The 15,966-nt window shown below is 49.3% G+C and overlaps 1 protein-coding gene across 1 annotated transcript in view; it reads right to left on the minus strand.

The window, feature by feature from the left end:
• Positions 1–15,966, minus strand: part of LOC141124418 (atrial natriuretic peptide receptor 1-like) — a 393,221-nt gene that overhangs the window by 76,978 nt on the left and 300,277 nt on the right. The window contains exon 19 of the mRNA XM_073612264.1: positions 4,432–4,571. Coding sequence (XP_073468365.1) covers positions 4,432–4,571 — 140 coding nt within the window. The remainder of the gene's footprint in view (positions 1–4,431; positions 4,572–15,966) is intronic.

Below are 15,966 nucleotides of genomic sequence, written 5' to 3' on the forward strand. Positions count from 1 at the left end.
CCTTTCTCGCTGAATCTTCAGCAGGATTTTGAGAGCCAATGGAAGCGGCGGGAACACATACACTAAGGCAGAAGTTCCAAGACTTGGACAGAGCACCCTGACCCAATTCCTGTGGATGCTAGGTCTGGGAGAAGAAGCAAGGCAGTTGACAATTCTCCTCTAATGCCATAAGATCTATCAAAGGCGTCCCCCAGACCTGAAGATCTTGCGTAGGTACTTGGGGTTGAGGCCCCATTTGTTGTGATCCCCAAAGCCTCGACTCAAGCGATCTGCTAAAACATTGCCAGGCCCTGGGATTTAAGATGCTGTAAGAGAGCCGAGATTCTTCTCTGCATAGGAAGATTGACATGCCCCCCTTAATGAGACACATAAGCCACCGTACTTTTGTTGTTCAAAAGTATCTTGACAGCTCGACCTCGCAACATAGTTTGGAACGCTAAGAGCACATCTGACAGCATCCAATTCCAGGAAATTTGAACTCTTCGCCCCACAAAAGGTTCCATTGGCCTTGAACCTGCTGTCCCAGGCAGTGTGCCCCACAGCCTGCCAGACTGGCATTGGTCGACACCCCTATTGGTTCTGAGGCCTTCAACGGAACTCCGCGGGAAAGATTGCGAGCTACTGACCACCAAACCAGGGACCAGATTATCGGAATTGGCAGACGATCCCACTGAAGAAGAAAGTTGCATTGAAACCTTCTGCGCCATCTGACCCACGGGACTACTGAAACTGTGGCTGATAAAACCCCCAGATACTGCATGCATTCCTCCAGCATCATAGAAGGCCTAGTCATCACTGCTTTGTCTGAGACTGGATCTCCTGGACCTTCCTCTGAGGAAGGGAAACACAACCCTGATCCGTGTTGAATTGTACTCCTAAATACTCCAACATTTGGGTCAGATGCATCTGGCTCTTCCGAAAGTTGATCAACCAAAACGAGCTAGTGTTTTGCAGGTGAAATTCACATGAACTAGAAGGAGCTCATCTGACGGACCCGGAAGTAGCATGTCGTCTAGATAATGGAATATTTGCACTCCCTTGACCCTGAGAGTCGCAACAACAGCAGACAGTAGCTTTAAAAACATTCTCGGAGTCCTGCAGAGACCGAATGGGAGAGATTAAAAATGAAAATGAGAGCCTTCCACGGAAGGCCTCAGAAAGCGATGGCGAGATGAGTCTATGGAGACATGAAGATACGCATCTGCCAGATCAATGGAAACCATCCAGTCTTCTAACTCCACAACCGAAACAATCGTTTCCAATTACTCCATTTTGAATGGTGGAACCTTCATGTAAGAATTCATGACTTTGAGGTCAAAAACTGGTCCGAAACCCAGTGAGGCCTCTGGGACCAAAAACAGAGGGGAACATACTCTTTGACCCAATTCGTGCCTTGGAACCGGAAGGATGGCCCTTGCTGCCAACAGCTCCCCTATATATCCTTGCAAACATTGCCTCCTTTCCAAATCCATAGGAAGTCCAGTTTCTATGAACAAGGTCTGAGGGGGCCTTGTTCTGAACTCGAGACGATAACGTGATCGAATGATGGATACAATCCAGGCATCATGTAATTTGTCCGCCCAAACCCTCCCTGAATTGGGCTAGTCTTGCTCCTACTTGAGAGGGTTAAGAGGAGAAAGCTTCAGAAGGACTTATTTGAAGCCTTAGGCTCTGTTTCCACTACTGTTGTGCGACCTGACACATACGAAGTCGCATGACAAGTCAAAACCCATGTATTTCAATGGTCCCCGTTCTAATTGGTGCGACTTAAGTCGTAGCGACTCCAAAAAAGGTTTTTGCACTCATTTGTTCCGACATCTGTGCGACCCGTTCTCACATGGTTTTCACAGGTCGAATGACATCGCATCACAAATCGCACAGCAAAGTCACAGTGTAAATCGCACGACTTTGGGGATGCAGCAGTGGAAACATAGCCCCAGGAGCTTTGTTGTCCCTGGGCTTGAAAGGTTTGTGGAAGGTTGAACCAGCTCCCCTCCACTGTCTGAAAAACTGTCTGTAAGCCCTGGTCTCTCTGAATCCTTCTTTGGATCCCTTGTTAAACCGAAAGGGCTGTTGTGTCTTTTTCTCTTCTGTGGGATTAAGCCAGATCTGCCGCCGGAAACCCGCTGAATTGCTGATTCTAAGTCTTCCCGAAGAGTAGCTTCCCATTAAATGGAACCAAACACAGACTGTGCTGAGAAGCCTTATCAGCCGACCAATGTTTCAACCATAAGCCTCTGCGGGCTGTGACGGAATGAGCCATTATCTTTGCTGTCATCTTGACCTGGTCGACAGCCACTTCAGCCACAACTCTACAGCAGTCTTAAAAACTGCAAAGGAGAAGAACTGCCACTTCCCAGACTTTCATCCAAACATCCATCCACCAGCTGCGCTACCCACACTCTAAGGCTGGATTCACACCCATGCAATCCCAGCGCTCCCCGTATTCCGCAGAATGTGTTCCATAGGAGACCATAATAAATGGACGGTAGTGCAAATCCGCAAAAAGCACCAAAAAACGCACAGGTTCGAACCCAGCCCAAGTGCTGCTGCCACAGGGGTGAGTGCTACCACCGGTCTGCAGGCTACTGCAGCCAAACTGTACAACCTTTTTAGGTCTGCCTTTATTTTGCGATCCATAGGATCTCTAAAAGAGACCGAATCCTCCAGTGGAAGCGTAATGTGGCGGGGAATACACGTAATGAAACATCCACCTTAGGCGTAGTGTCCCAAGGGCTACAGCTTCGATCCTCCATTATGCACATTAAGCTTTTTCTCAGGCCCCCCCCCTACTCATCGTCAATTACTTTTTTAATTTCAGAAATGAAATGGGTAGGAAGGTAACGATTTCTTTAAATACTGGTAGTACCTTTGCTGTTTCTTTGGAGGCGACGATTCTTCCTGCCACTTCATTGCATCCTTAACAGCCTCCACCAAGGGGGGAACCAGTGCAAAAATCAAACGTATGCGATTCTGAGACTATCTCAGCCTCAGATGGATCTGAATCGCTATCGACTTCAGAGTTAAAACGCACTGAAAACACACGTTCTGAATCTGCAGATGGTGAAGTTACAGCAGGATGAGCAGGATTCCTTGAAACACTCTTCAACCCTTCCTTGACTGCATGCTTAATGTAGGATTTAACCTGGCGTGCTTTCGCAGCATTGTCCTGAGCCGTCTGATGTCTTGACCTCCCTTGGCTTGGGTCCAAGCGACTAAAGTGAGGTAAGACGAGGGAGATCTGGAATGCTGTGACAACAGGCGTCTATCCAGCTGCATGCGACTCTGCGATTTGTCATGTCTAGTCCCGTCTTTACTCTTTTGAGGCTAGAATGCTGATTTGGAACCTCTTTGCCGAAGTTTATCTGGCAGTGGGCCCTTCTCTCTGTAAAACACAGAGGATGTGCTCTCTTTTAAAAAAAAAAAAAAAAAAAAAAAAAAAAAGTTTAATTTAAGACAAAAATAAATAAATACAATTAAAATAAACTTATCCATCCAAATCTTTAGTGCTAAGGCAGCTAGGCAGGCAGGCAAAATTCCCCAGTCCTGGAAGGTACAGGATAATAAAAATACTCTGACGGACAAGTAACACAGTAGAAAGTAATGAGAGCCCTGGAAGGAGGCTTACCAGAGCAGAGCAGAGTAGCAGATTGACCAGCTGGAGGCTGAGATTAGCCTAAAGGACAGAGCCTGCTGCAATCAGCAGTAAGCATTCTGATATTTGCTAGGCAACCCAAAGAGGAAGCTACCTCTGACCTCACCTGCTCAACTCTGAGCTTCCTGAAAGGAGTACATGTAGAGGCAGTGAACTACAAGTCCCAGCGAGCCAAACCACTGCCTGAACGCACAAAAATATGGAAGGAGAGAGTGCCAGCACCTGCCTAACGAAGGTATATACAGTCATTTATACTGCCAGTGACCTTTGCCAGAAATACACAGTCATTTATACTGTACCATACAATCCCAGGCTGAACCTGACAGGATGGATGGATGGGTAGAAAAATAAATAAATACATTTTAAAAGGCGTCCAGATCGAGGACGAAAGAAGAACACAGGTGTGGGCAGACAGCCTCCCCTTTATGGGCTAGAAAAGAGGTGGTCCTGGAGGGGTCAGAGGGGGTGGAGCTGACCCATAGTAGGCTGACATGGGGAGGTCCAGAAACTGATTTTTTTAAAAAGGCCTCATAAATATACGTTTCTTGACCAATTGGATTGTAAATTAAAATTGTAAGGACTGGGGTATTATAGAGAGAATGTATATAGTTTCTATGGGTGAAGTAGGCACATCCAACATTTTTTATACATGCAGTACAGTATCTTCTGAACTGTGGCACAGGTAAAAATAACTTTAATGGTTTTCGATGCAGCAACTACACAGAAAATGATCACATAGGATGGCTACAAAAACATTAGGGCATTCCAGCACTTACAGGCATCGCCTATCGTCTCCACTTTATAGACGTCATAGTTGTCAATGATGTCATCAAAGGTTGTGTAGAGTTTGTTGAGGAAATCTACCACCTGGTACGGTGTACTGGTGCTGGACAAATGAGTGAACCCCACAATGTCACTAAGGAGGGAAACAAATGCAATAGATTTATCAAATTTCAGCATTCATAGTGTTTAACCTATGGGGGAAATGAGGAAAATATTACTATCATATCACTAGGTTGCTCTCAATTAAAGGTCAAATCTAGGTTTACCTTCAGTCTTGTGCAGTTGTACAGGCTCCTCTCCTGTATCAAAAAATGCTTAAACTGATCTTTCCCACACACTGTGAGCTTTTTACAGTGTGCATAGAGAGCAGCAGCAAGTCAGATTGGGCTTTATTTTCTGCCTAAAGATGTCTAAAATCATTCCTGGCCTTCTCCCCACCCTGATATCCCTGGCCCTCTCCTTTCATTCACTGGATTTCAAATCTTTCAATCACTGAGGTTCAGCATTACATTTGGTTGATACTTAGGGGAGTCTACATGCAAATACATTCTACCTAAGAATGCCGGTGTTCTGCCGAGAAAGTTCCGCTCGGCGGATAAGGACCCCCTCTACTGCGTAGTAGTATGTGCCCCTCTGGTGTATTCCAGTAGAACGGTTAGCTGGAATACGGTAATGGTTGCACTGCGGGAAGGGGGTTGTCTCTGAGCTGGTGGTACGGCTGGAGGCCTGTCGTGGAAAAAGGTCCCACAGTGTAGTGGTAGAAGAAGTGTGAAGTTCGGGGTGCCGTCAAACACCAACAGACTGAGAATGAAAAGTTGTACTTACAAATGTTATGTTTTAAATTATTGATATTTTGTTAATAAAAGGCTGCTATGGCCAGTTATACTCCAAATTCAGGTGTGGTCTCGTTAATTTAGAATGGTAAGAGGGTGTTGGTGGAGTATGAGTGGTTGGGCAGTCTAAGAAGGTTGGGGACATATGGACTACATTGGTCAAGTGAGGCCCGGAACGGAAAGAAAAGAAGAAAGTAGTGCAGGGCCGGGCATGATAGTGTGCAAGGGAAGACAAAAAAGGTTAACAAAATGGTGAAATAAGAAAGTGTAACAGGAAGGGGTTGGAATGGTTTGAGAAAGACTGAGGGGGTGGAACATTATTTAAGGAGGAGGCGGGGACTTCCTGGCAGCAGAGGAAGGGACAGAGAGGGGGAAGCAGTTTACACAAACTGCTGTCCTCAGACATTATGGCCGACATTGACATCATCCTGGCGCGATTGGGGGCGGCTTCCGCGATTCGGGGTCCTGAATAGCTGCATAGCCGGGTGTCTTCCCTCATCGAGGACCAGGCATCAGGGTCGTCGGCGGGAGGTGTCCCCACGCTCTCTGAAGTCTAGGCCCCCGGAGCGTTTCTCGCCTGGGCCCTCCCCTAGAGCTGCATGTCACACCAGGAGACCCCCACTGCGGGATCCATCAGGCCCCCCCGGCAAAGCGACCACCCCGGCCACGGCAGCTGCCCCTAGGGTGGCGGGCGCGTCGCCCGCCAGTTCGGGGTCAGAAGCACAGTTGCTGGATTTGCTGGGGGGGTTGGGGGATCTAATCCAGCATTTTGCGGGGGCACAGGGTCAGTCCCCACAGGTGTCACCATGGGTACAACTAGTGGTGGGGGGCAATGCAGGGGGGCAGGCCGGTATGGGGCCCCACGGCCCGGTCAGAGCCTCCTGTGCCTCCCTCAGAAGCTGCGGCAGTGAGTACCAAATTATGGCTGACATTGACATCATCCTGGTGCGATTGGGGGCGGCTTCCGCGATTCGGGGTCCAGAATGGCTGCATAGCCAGGTGTCTTCCCTCATGGAGGACCAGGCATCAGGGTCGTGAGGTGTCCCCACGCTCTCTGAAGTCTAGGCCTCCGGAGCGTTTTTCGCCTGGGCCCTCCCCTAGAGCTGCACGCCACACCAGGAGCCCCCCACCCCGGGACCCATCGAGCCCCCCCGGCAAAGCAACCACCTGCTTCCGCCGATGCGGAGCCCGGTCGGAATCCTCTCTTCCGGCGGAGTGCGGTGGGCAGGGCTACAGGCCACAATCTTGCCTCGTCCCCGCGTCGCAGGGTACAGAAGCTCGCGGTGTCCCCACCCTTGGTGATTCCCATGCGGGAGGAGACTCGGCAGGGGAGAATTTCAGCCACGGCCGCCGGCCTTGTCACCAGACACGGCCAGCGACTCCAGAATGCAGAGGGGTACAATAGCCAGGTTGGATAGGGTGCAGAGAGGAGGCAGACGAGGGGGAAGGCCTTGCCCGGGCTCCACAAGACGGGGCATGCGCAGTAGCACAGCAGCAAGCAGATCCGGTGCTGGAGGGTGATCGCATCCACGGCAGGGATCCACGGCCTCCAGGCCCTCCTCACCTGGGGGGTAGCAGAGTTCATTGCCGCAGGCTCCTGAAGTACGGTCCGAAGAGGAGCTGTCCAGTTCGGAGGAAGAGAAGTCGCAGAGGCTTGCAGCACCGATGGAGGTGGGAGCGGCAGCTGCGGGTGTCATTCCTGATCAGCCTGTTAAGTTTCCTGTTTTACATATGTAGCAATAACTCACGGTGGAGCTGCTGGTTTAAAGCGGGCTGTTACCGTCACCTTCGTTACCTCAATTTCACCAGAACCGGGTCTAGGGTCCCGTTGAGCTTAATACCAGACAATGTAGGCACTGGACACTTGAGTATCTTTTCCAAGGTTTTAATAAAGAGTAACTGAAGGAAGTAGCAGAAAGAGGTAGAAGAAGAGTTGCAGGGAAGTTCAAATACCTTTTCTTAGTGTAGCATTAGGAATTGGAATCTTGTAGATGAATGTACTCTCATTTTAGAGTTGAATCTTTGCCCGCTCGGATAGGTTTCTCTCACTAACCTAGCAGCCGATAAGCAGCACGAATAAAAGTCTCTGCCACAGACTTGAATGTAATAGAAACCCGTACGATCCTCTGCCACAGGATGTAATGGTTTATGATGAATAGCAAATACAGCACTAGAACCTTTAAGCCGACCCGGCAGTACTATGTGGTAGGTTAACTTTAGGATGCGTCCTCCAACTGAGTCACCAGGCCCCTCTCCAGACCAGCCCTCTGCATGATCCTTCCATGACGGGTCCTCCCCTGGGATCTTCTCAGTTGTCCAGCTTCTTCCCGTAGGACAGACAGCACAGGACCATTCCTTCGCCGCTGTGGTAGGCCCAGACAGGCTTCTGGGCCCACCTACATGCTGCAGCAACCTGGTCCTCTCGGTCGGAGGACCAATAGGTAGTACTCCTAACACATACCTGTCGGCCAGGAGGGCCAGCAGGTGGAGGGAAAGAGACCCTAAAACATGGCGTCTGTCCCATAAATACCCTCTCCCAGAATGCAACTCGGAGGACCACCTCCACCGAGTTAGCCCCGGGACAGAGGAGCACTTATACACTTTAATGTGTTGCTTTTCCAACAACGACCCATGGCGACAACGACACCCACAGGCACAGTGTGAAACTACATGCAACACAGCCAAACTGGAACAGAGGCTAAATCTGACTATGTATGAACAGGTAACCCACTAAATTTACCTATAAGATCTATAGAATCTATCAGCGCTACACATACTTCTTTAAATGCTGCACATTGTGGTTTGTTGGGATTGGAAGAGGGGGGCCAGCAGGGACTGACAGAGCAGACGCACAGCCACCTGCGGCCACGGCAGCTGCCCCTAGGGTGGCGGGCACGTCGCCCGCCAGTTCGGGGTCAGAAGCACAGTTTCTGGATTTGCTGGGGGGTTGCGGGATCTAATCCAGCATTTTGCAGGGCACAGGGTCAGTCCCCACAGGTGTCACCATGGGTACAACTAGTGGTGGGGGACAATGCGGGGGGAACAGCCCGGTATGGGGCCCCACGGCCCAGTCAGAGCCTCCTGCGCCTCCCTCAGAAGCTGCGGCAGTGAGTTCCAAAGCTATTGAAGAAGGTAGGGTGAGGATGTGGTGAGGATCGCGGACGCTGCAAAATGCAAAGTGTATGTGTGCTTCGAGGGGCTATTAGGGGCACATTTGAAGCAAGAGGTCCGGGACAAAATTTGCAAAGGTGAGTATGAGGAGATCTTCTCCTTACTGCCTCTGGAAAAATTTAATTTGGATAGGGTCAAGCCGGATGACTCCACGAAGGAGGATGAAGAGAAGCAGTGGTACAGGTTGATCGGACGTTTGTTAACTGGTTGCAGGCATTTGCCATTGTGGAGAGCGTTATAGGGGAGAGGAACTGTTACATGGATGCCATTGGCAAGGCCCATCAGGTATATGGGGGTCAGCGTGGCTGAGGTATGATGAACAGTTTAGGCAGCGTAGGGCTGTCCGTCCGTCGCTCAGATGGGACCACAAAGACTTTGGATGCGGCTTATGTCCTCGAATCGAGCCCCGAGCCATTTTTTTCAAGGGGGGGCCGGGGGTGCACCTTTCTCGGGACTGTCGGCCAGAAAAAAATGGGGGATCTGCTGGCAGTATAATGAGGGCTTCTGTAAGTTTTGGGGGTCCTGTCGTTTCAAGCACGAGTGCTTCGGATGTGGGGGCGCACATCCCCTGTCCTGATTCTTTAAAAAGGGTAAGCGTGCCCTTGAATTTGCTCACAAAAGGGATGACACCGGTGAAGGGGGAAAGGATGCAACCTTTTCTAAACAGATACAATGATTGGGAAGCGACGAGAATCCTGGCTGCAGGTTTCTCGGAAGGTTTCAGGATTCCATGTTCCCTGTCAAATGTCCTGCCTATGGCTAGGAATTTGAGATCAGCTTTACAACACCCGGGGGGTGGTTTCAGAAAAGTTGGCTAAGGAAGTTGCACTGGGGCGCATGGGTGGTCTGTTCTCTGAAAAGCCTTTGCAGACTTTGGTTTTTTCACTTATGGGGGTGGTGCCCAAGAAGTTTCACCTTATTTACCACCTATCTTTCCCAAAAGGGGGTTTGGTTAATGATTTGATAGACCCTGAAGCTTGCACGGTGTCATAAACCTCGTTTGACGCAGCTGTTAGGTGGGTGAGGAGATATGAGCAGGGGGTGCTGATGGCAAAAGCTGACATTGAATCCACTTTTCGTTCATCTGGACAGTTTTTGGCTGCTGGGGTGCTGCTGGCAAGAGGAATTTTATGTGGATCGCTGCCTGCCCATGGGCTGCTCCATATCATGTGCCATGTTTGAAATGTTCAGCTCATTTTTGGAATGGGTGGTTAGAGATGTGTCGGGCCTGTATTCGGTCATCCATTATTTAGATGATTTTCTTTGTGTGGGGCCGCCTTTAACCAATGTGTGTGCGCTTCTCCTTTCTCTTATCTACATTGCAGCACGTTGCAAGTAGGTTAGGTATTCCGTTGGCAGCGGAAAAGACCGAGGGCCCGACCACAGAGCTTAGTTTCTTAGGTATAGTGCTGGATTCTGGCGCTATGGAATGCCGCTTACCTGAGGACAAATTAGCGGTGCTCAATTTGGAGATTTGAGGGATCATGGGGCAGCGCAAGGTGCAGCTTTGGACACTTCAATCGTTATTGGGGAAGTTGAATTTTGCCTGTTGCATTATTCCGCTGGGGAGGGTATTTTGCAGACGGATGGCTGCGGCGACAGCGGGGACTAAGTCCCCGACTCCATTTTATTAGGCTGAATAGGGAGCATTGTGAGGATTTAAAAGTTTGGCACACATTCCTGAAAGCATACAACGGTCGATTGGTCTGGATGTCTGGCCCGGTGAGTAATTTTGACTTAGAGTTAGTTACAGACACGGCTGGGTCTACCGGGTATGGGGCATTTTTTCAGGGACAGTGGAGTGCAGGACCATGGCCTAGGTCATGGGTGGAAGCTGGTTTAATTCGAAACATGGTGCTTTTGGAACTTTTTCTGGTGGTGCTGGCTATGGAGATATGGGGGCAGTCTTGTAAGAACCTGAAGATTAGGTTGAATTGTGACAACATGGGAGTGGTGCAAGTCATCAACTGCATCTCAGCTTCGTCACAGCCAGTGATAAGTCTGCTGCACCACTTGGTGCTGCAATGCCTGTAATTAAACAATTCTATATGCCGTTCATCTGTCGGGTGTTGAGAACACTCTGGCTGATGCCTTATCTCGGTTTCAGTGGGACAGGTTCCAGGTTGGCTCCTTCGGCAGAGAAGGTAGGGATTCCTTGCCCGGGTTGGCTATGGGAGATTGCCTTGGAGTCGCCGCGGGATGGATCAGAAGGTCATGAGTGAGTCCACATGGAATGCATATGCCAAGGTATGGCAGGAATGGTTGGGTTTGGTTCAGCAGGCAGGGATGGTACAAGGGGATGTCGAGGTGAAACTGCTGGTTCTATATTTCATGTCACGAAACATGGAACATGGGGGGGTCGGTGTCTGCCATTGAACGGAAGTTGGCTGGTCTAGCTTTTTTCTTCAAGTTACAGGGCATGGCACATTTCACAAAGGATTTTTGGGTACGTCAGGCGGTCAAGGGTTATAGGAAGGTGCATAGGCACAAGTACACTAGGTGTCCAGTGTCATTTGCTAACCTTCAGGCCATTTGTGGCCATTTAGGATCCTTGTGTACATCGGATTACAAGGTCTCTTTATTTAGGGTTGTGTTTTTGTTGGCGTTCTTTGGGGCATTTCGTGTTGGGGAATTGGTAAGCCCCTATATGGGAGTAGCAGGTGGATTTATGGCCCGGGACGTGAATTGTGTGGAGGACAGGGTCTTGTGATGGCTTTGGAGATCGAAGACGGACCAGAAGGGGAAAGGAGTGAGTGTGCAGCTGTTTCCATTGCCGGGTTCTCCGGTTTGCCTAGTGCAGGAGTTCTTGGCGGTTCACCCAGACATAGAAGGGCCATTCTTGATACAAGGGGATGGGTCATATTTGTCGAAGCTTCAGTTCATTGCAGTTTTTCGTAAAAGCCTTCAGGCAGCGGGTTTGGATGACACACAATTTGCCTCGCACTCCTTCCACATTGGGGCGGCCACAGAGGCGGCTCGGTGTGGGTTGGATGAGGTGGCAGTGAAGAGAATTGGTTGGTGGGAATCAAAGAGATTTCGGACGTACATTCGGCCGCATCTGTTGGTATAAACAGGGGGAAAAAAGGGGTAATTTCAGTTTATTCTGTGTTCATCATCTGTGGTGCGCTGAAAATGTTAGAGTGTTGGTGCTATGTGGTGTTCTGTCCTTTGTATTTCAGATGGAGTGCACACACTCCTCGTCTCGATTTTGGGGCATTCCTATGTCTTTTGGGGGGCCAGGAGAGCTGTTGTTAGACCAAATGGCAGACAGCTAGGTATCTCTAGGAGGGTGGCTTGCATTTGCTGGCGGGGGATACCGGGGATGATGTAGGGTAGGGTGGTGCCGGAAGTGCATCATTATGCCAGGCTAGACAGGCTGCCAGACATTTTGGTGCTGCATATTGGGGGAAATGATTTGGGGGGACAGGTCTATCAGAGATCTGATTTTGGATGTGAAATCAGACTTCCTGAAACTCTGCACGGCTTTTCCTGACATGCTGCAGTTGTGGTCTGACATCGTTGCTCGGAAGGCTTGGCGCATGAGTAGCGAGGCTCAACAAGGCTCGCATAAAAGTGAACAAGGTGGTGGGGAGATTTGGTCTGGATGTCTGGCCCGGTGAGTAATTTTGACTTAGAGTTAGTTACAGACACGGCTGGGTCTACCGGGTATGGGGCATTTTTTCAGGGACAGTGGAGTGCAGGACAATGGCCTAGGTCATGGGTGGAAGCTGGTTTAATTCGAAACATGGTGCTTTTGGAACTTTTTCTGGTGGTGCTGGCTATGGAGATATGGGGGCAGTCTTGTAAGAACCTGAAGATTAGGTTGAATTGTGACAACATGGGAGTGGTGCAAGTCATCAACTGCATCTCAGCTTCGTCACAGCCAGTGATAAGTCTGCTGCACCACTTGGTGCTGCAATGCCTGTAATTAAACAATTCTATATGCCGTTCATCTGTCGGGTGTTGAGGTCGGCTGCCAGACATTTTGGTGCTGCATATTGGGGGAAATGATTTGGGGGACAGGTCTATCAGAGATCTGATTTTGGATGTGAAATCAGACTTCCTGAAACTCTGCACGGCTTTTCCTGACATGCTGCAGTTGTGGTCCGACATCGTTGCTCGGAAGGCTTGGCGCATGAGTAGCGAGGCTCAACAAGGCTCGCATAAAAGTGAACAAGGTGGTGGGGAGATTTGTTTCCAGGAATGGGGGTATGGTCATCCAACACATTGAGTTGGAATCCAATGTTGGCCTGTATTTAAGAGGAGATGGGGTTCACCTCTCAGTAGTGGGGATTGACCTGTGGGCACTGGGTCTGCAAGACGGGATTCAGCGGGCCCTGCAGGTGTGGAGGGGCACCTTAAGGTTAAGGTGTTATCCTTTGTGGGCTGTGGCTTCAAAAACATACTAGTGGAAGTTTTGGGGGGCTCATCGGTAGTATGTGCCCCTCTGGTGTATTCCAGTAGAAAGGTTAGCTGGTGTTCCAGTGCATGTATCACAGGAGAATCTTGGCTTAGTCCAGATCGTTAAGGGAAGGAGTCGGTGTCGTCATTTCCGGGTATCAGACAGCGGGGGGGGGGGGGTTGCTGTGTGGACGCTCTCCTCATTTCCAGCTCGCAGCTCGATTCCAGTGGCTCATACGGCTCGGCAGCTTGGCTATCGGTACAGGTACCTACCGTGGGTATTACACCTAAGCACGCAGTGGTCTGGTAAAGGTAGGTGCGGGGCCAGGATGTCAAGGGGGGGAGGCATGCAGGTGCTATACCATGGGGGGTCACTGGTCCAGTGATGTAGCTATCTGTCACTGCAGGTTGCTCTGTCAGGGTCTGCTGCACCATTTTATTTGGAGGTTTCACTTAGTCACCTGACCCCCACAAGCATGGTGTAATCACTGGGTCAGTCCATGGTGTTAGTTTGCCCATCTGTCATCATTCCAGCACCAGGGGCCATAGCACTCGGCACCTCACTGGCATCACTCATGCAACTGCTGGGTCTTGTAGTTCCACAGCTTGGTGTCCTCGTTTCAGCCCCTCATTTGGGTTGCCACATAATGTATGTTAGCACGATTTAGATCAGGCATGGCAGGGCTCGCATAGCCTGGTGATTCCACAGTACTTTTAGTTCTTTTTCTGACACATGTTCACCTTTCTTCTCCACCAAGCACAGGTCACACTCTGTTCAGGTGGTTGTTCAGGGTTAGTTGTCAGCCACACCAGCTCCAGGGGCCTCAGTCCTGGGAACTTCACTGGCGTTAGGCAGATTACTGAGTCTTGTAGTTCCACAGCTTAGTGGCCACGTTAGCCCCTCATTTGGGCTGCCACTGTCACGGGCATTTAGCACCATGTCACATCTTACAGGCAGGTCGGGCCATGCACAGCCTGGTTCCTCCAGCCCCCCTGTTTCACGGATTTCTTTCTCCTCAGGTGGTGCCTTATTTTTGTGTTACATTTTTAGGTTTTTGAATTTCTGCTTGTTCATTCCATCATTTTATTCAGTGCATACGTCATGATGTTGTTGCAGGTGGATTCTACATTTTACATTCAGGAACGGCAAAGTGTGTTCTCTGTGTCTTTCGGTCTGGGGTCATAGCTAGTTGTATCACATACCAGGATCTGTCACGTCTACAGATTCATGCGGACTGGAGTTTTGTTTTAATAATTGTAATATTACATGGGGGGCATGCCGTTTTTCTCAATGATTTTCATCTATATTGCCGGGACCCGACATTACATTACAGCCCCAAGCAGTGTTAAATGACTTATTTTCCTTTAGAAATGTCATTTTGCTGTGGTATTGTTCTAAACAGGGGGAAAACTGCGCCACTTTACAGGCATACTATAGACAACCCCCAGGCACAATATTTAAAGGAATATTTCATTTTTATTGTTTCACTTTAAGCATTCTTAAAATCACTGCTCCTGAAAAAACGGCCATTTTTAAAACTTTTTTTGCATTGATATATGTCCCCTGGGGCAGGACCTGGGTCCCCAAACACTTTTTATGGCAATAACTTGCATATAAGCCTTTAAAATTAGCACTTTTGATTTTACACGTTCGTGTCCCATTACTTTAACGGTCTTTGCGTGTTTGAACAAACTTTTTGCATGTTCGCATGTTCTGCTGCGAATTGAACTTTAATGCCCCGTACACACAATCGGACATTGATTGGACATTCCGACAACAAAATCCATGGATTTTTTCCGACGGATGTTGGCTCAAACTTGTTTTGCATACACACGGTCGCACAAAGTTGTCGGAATTTCCGATCGCCAACAACGCGGTGACGTACACCACGTACGACGAGACTAGAAAAGGCCAGTTCAGAACTAAGCGCGGCACCCTTTGGGCTCCTTTTGCTAATCTCGTGTTAGTAAAAGTTTGGTGAGAGACGATTCGCGCTTTTTCAGACTCGTGGTTTTCAGATCGTTTTCTGCTGTTCAGTTTGTGCTTGTGGGTTTGTATCTGCTCTTCAGTGCGTGCAACAAGTGACGCGTGACTCTTGTCATTGTGTTCTTGTTCGTTCGTTACTGTTTTTCAGGCCGCTCTTCACAGGCCTTGCTGTTCTTCAGTGCGTTCTGTTACTCCGTTCTGAGCAGCCGACCGTTTTCTAGCCATGTTGCGTATACGTACTCCTCGTAGAGTTCGTGCTGTGCGGGGGGGCTTGGTGTTGGGGTCCTTACCTTGACACAAGTCCAGTCCATGAACAGGGTGGGGAGGAGTTCATGGACCAAGAATTGGTTGCTTCAGCGTGACCAGTTCTGTCACATGCCTTTGCTCCGTGAGATCCATGAGAATAATCCTGAAGATTTCAGGAACTTTCTCCGGATGACGGACCCCGTATTTCACCGTTTGTTGGCTTTGCTGACCCCCAATATCAGCAGGCAGGATACCTGTGTAGCGCTGGTAGATTTGAAATCTACCGCATGTTAGGTAAATTTAGTAATTTGTTCGTTAGAGGGAAGCAGAGTGAAGGTAACAGACCCGCTTAAACCAGCAGCTCCACCGAGAGTTATTGCTACATGTGGGGGCGTCGTCCGGGATTTGTTGACCGTCAATTCTCGCAACCCAGTGGAGTGTTTTACCGGGAGTTTACAGAGAGAGCTGGACTTTAAAAAAAAAAAAAAAAAAAAGAAGAAGAGAATCTTTCAGGAAAAGGAAAGATAAAACTGCAGGACTTAATTTCTGAGTGCGTAGACGGCGGGCGCCAGTAAAAGGCCAGAGAGCTATGTGACTAGAAGAACAAGTGGGAGGAGTTACCCTACTTGTTACCGCGTAGGACACGGGTATGTGTTTGGCGCCAGAGGAAAAGAGAAGTCTTGTGATTGTGCTAAGAAGATCAGAGTGTGACTTTTCCGGTGATGCAGCCAGTTGTGGAACCGAGAGTGTTCCCTACAAGCACCGTGATGAATACTGTGCTATCTGGAACTCTGCTTACAGATACTGGAGTTCGGTTGAAACCGCAGGGGAGGTTTGTCCTGTATACCTCAGGAGATGTTGAGGGATTGGGCATGATCTGCCATCGATGC

This window comes from Aquarana catesbeiana, linkage group LG01 (genome assembly GCF_042186555.1).
Source record: "Aquarana catesbeiana isolate 2022-GZ linkage group LG01, ASM4218655v1, whole genome shotgun sequence".
NCBI lineage: Eukaryota > Metazoa > Chordata > Amphibia > Anura > Ranidae > Aquarana > Aquarana catesbeiana.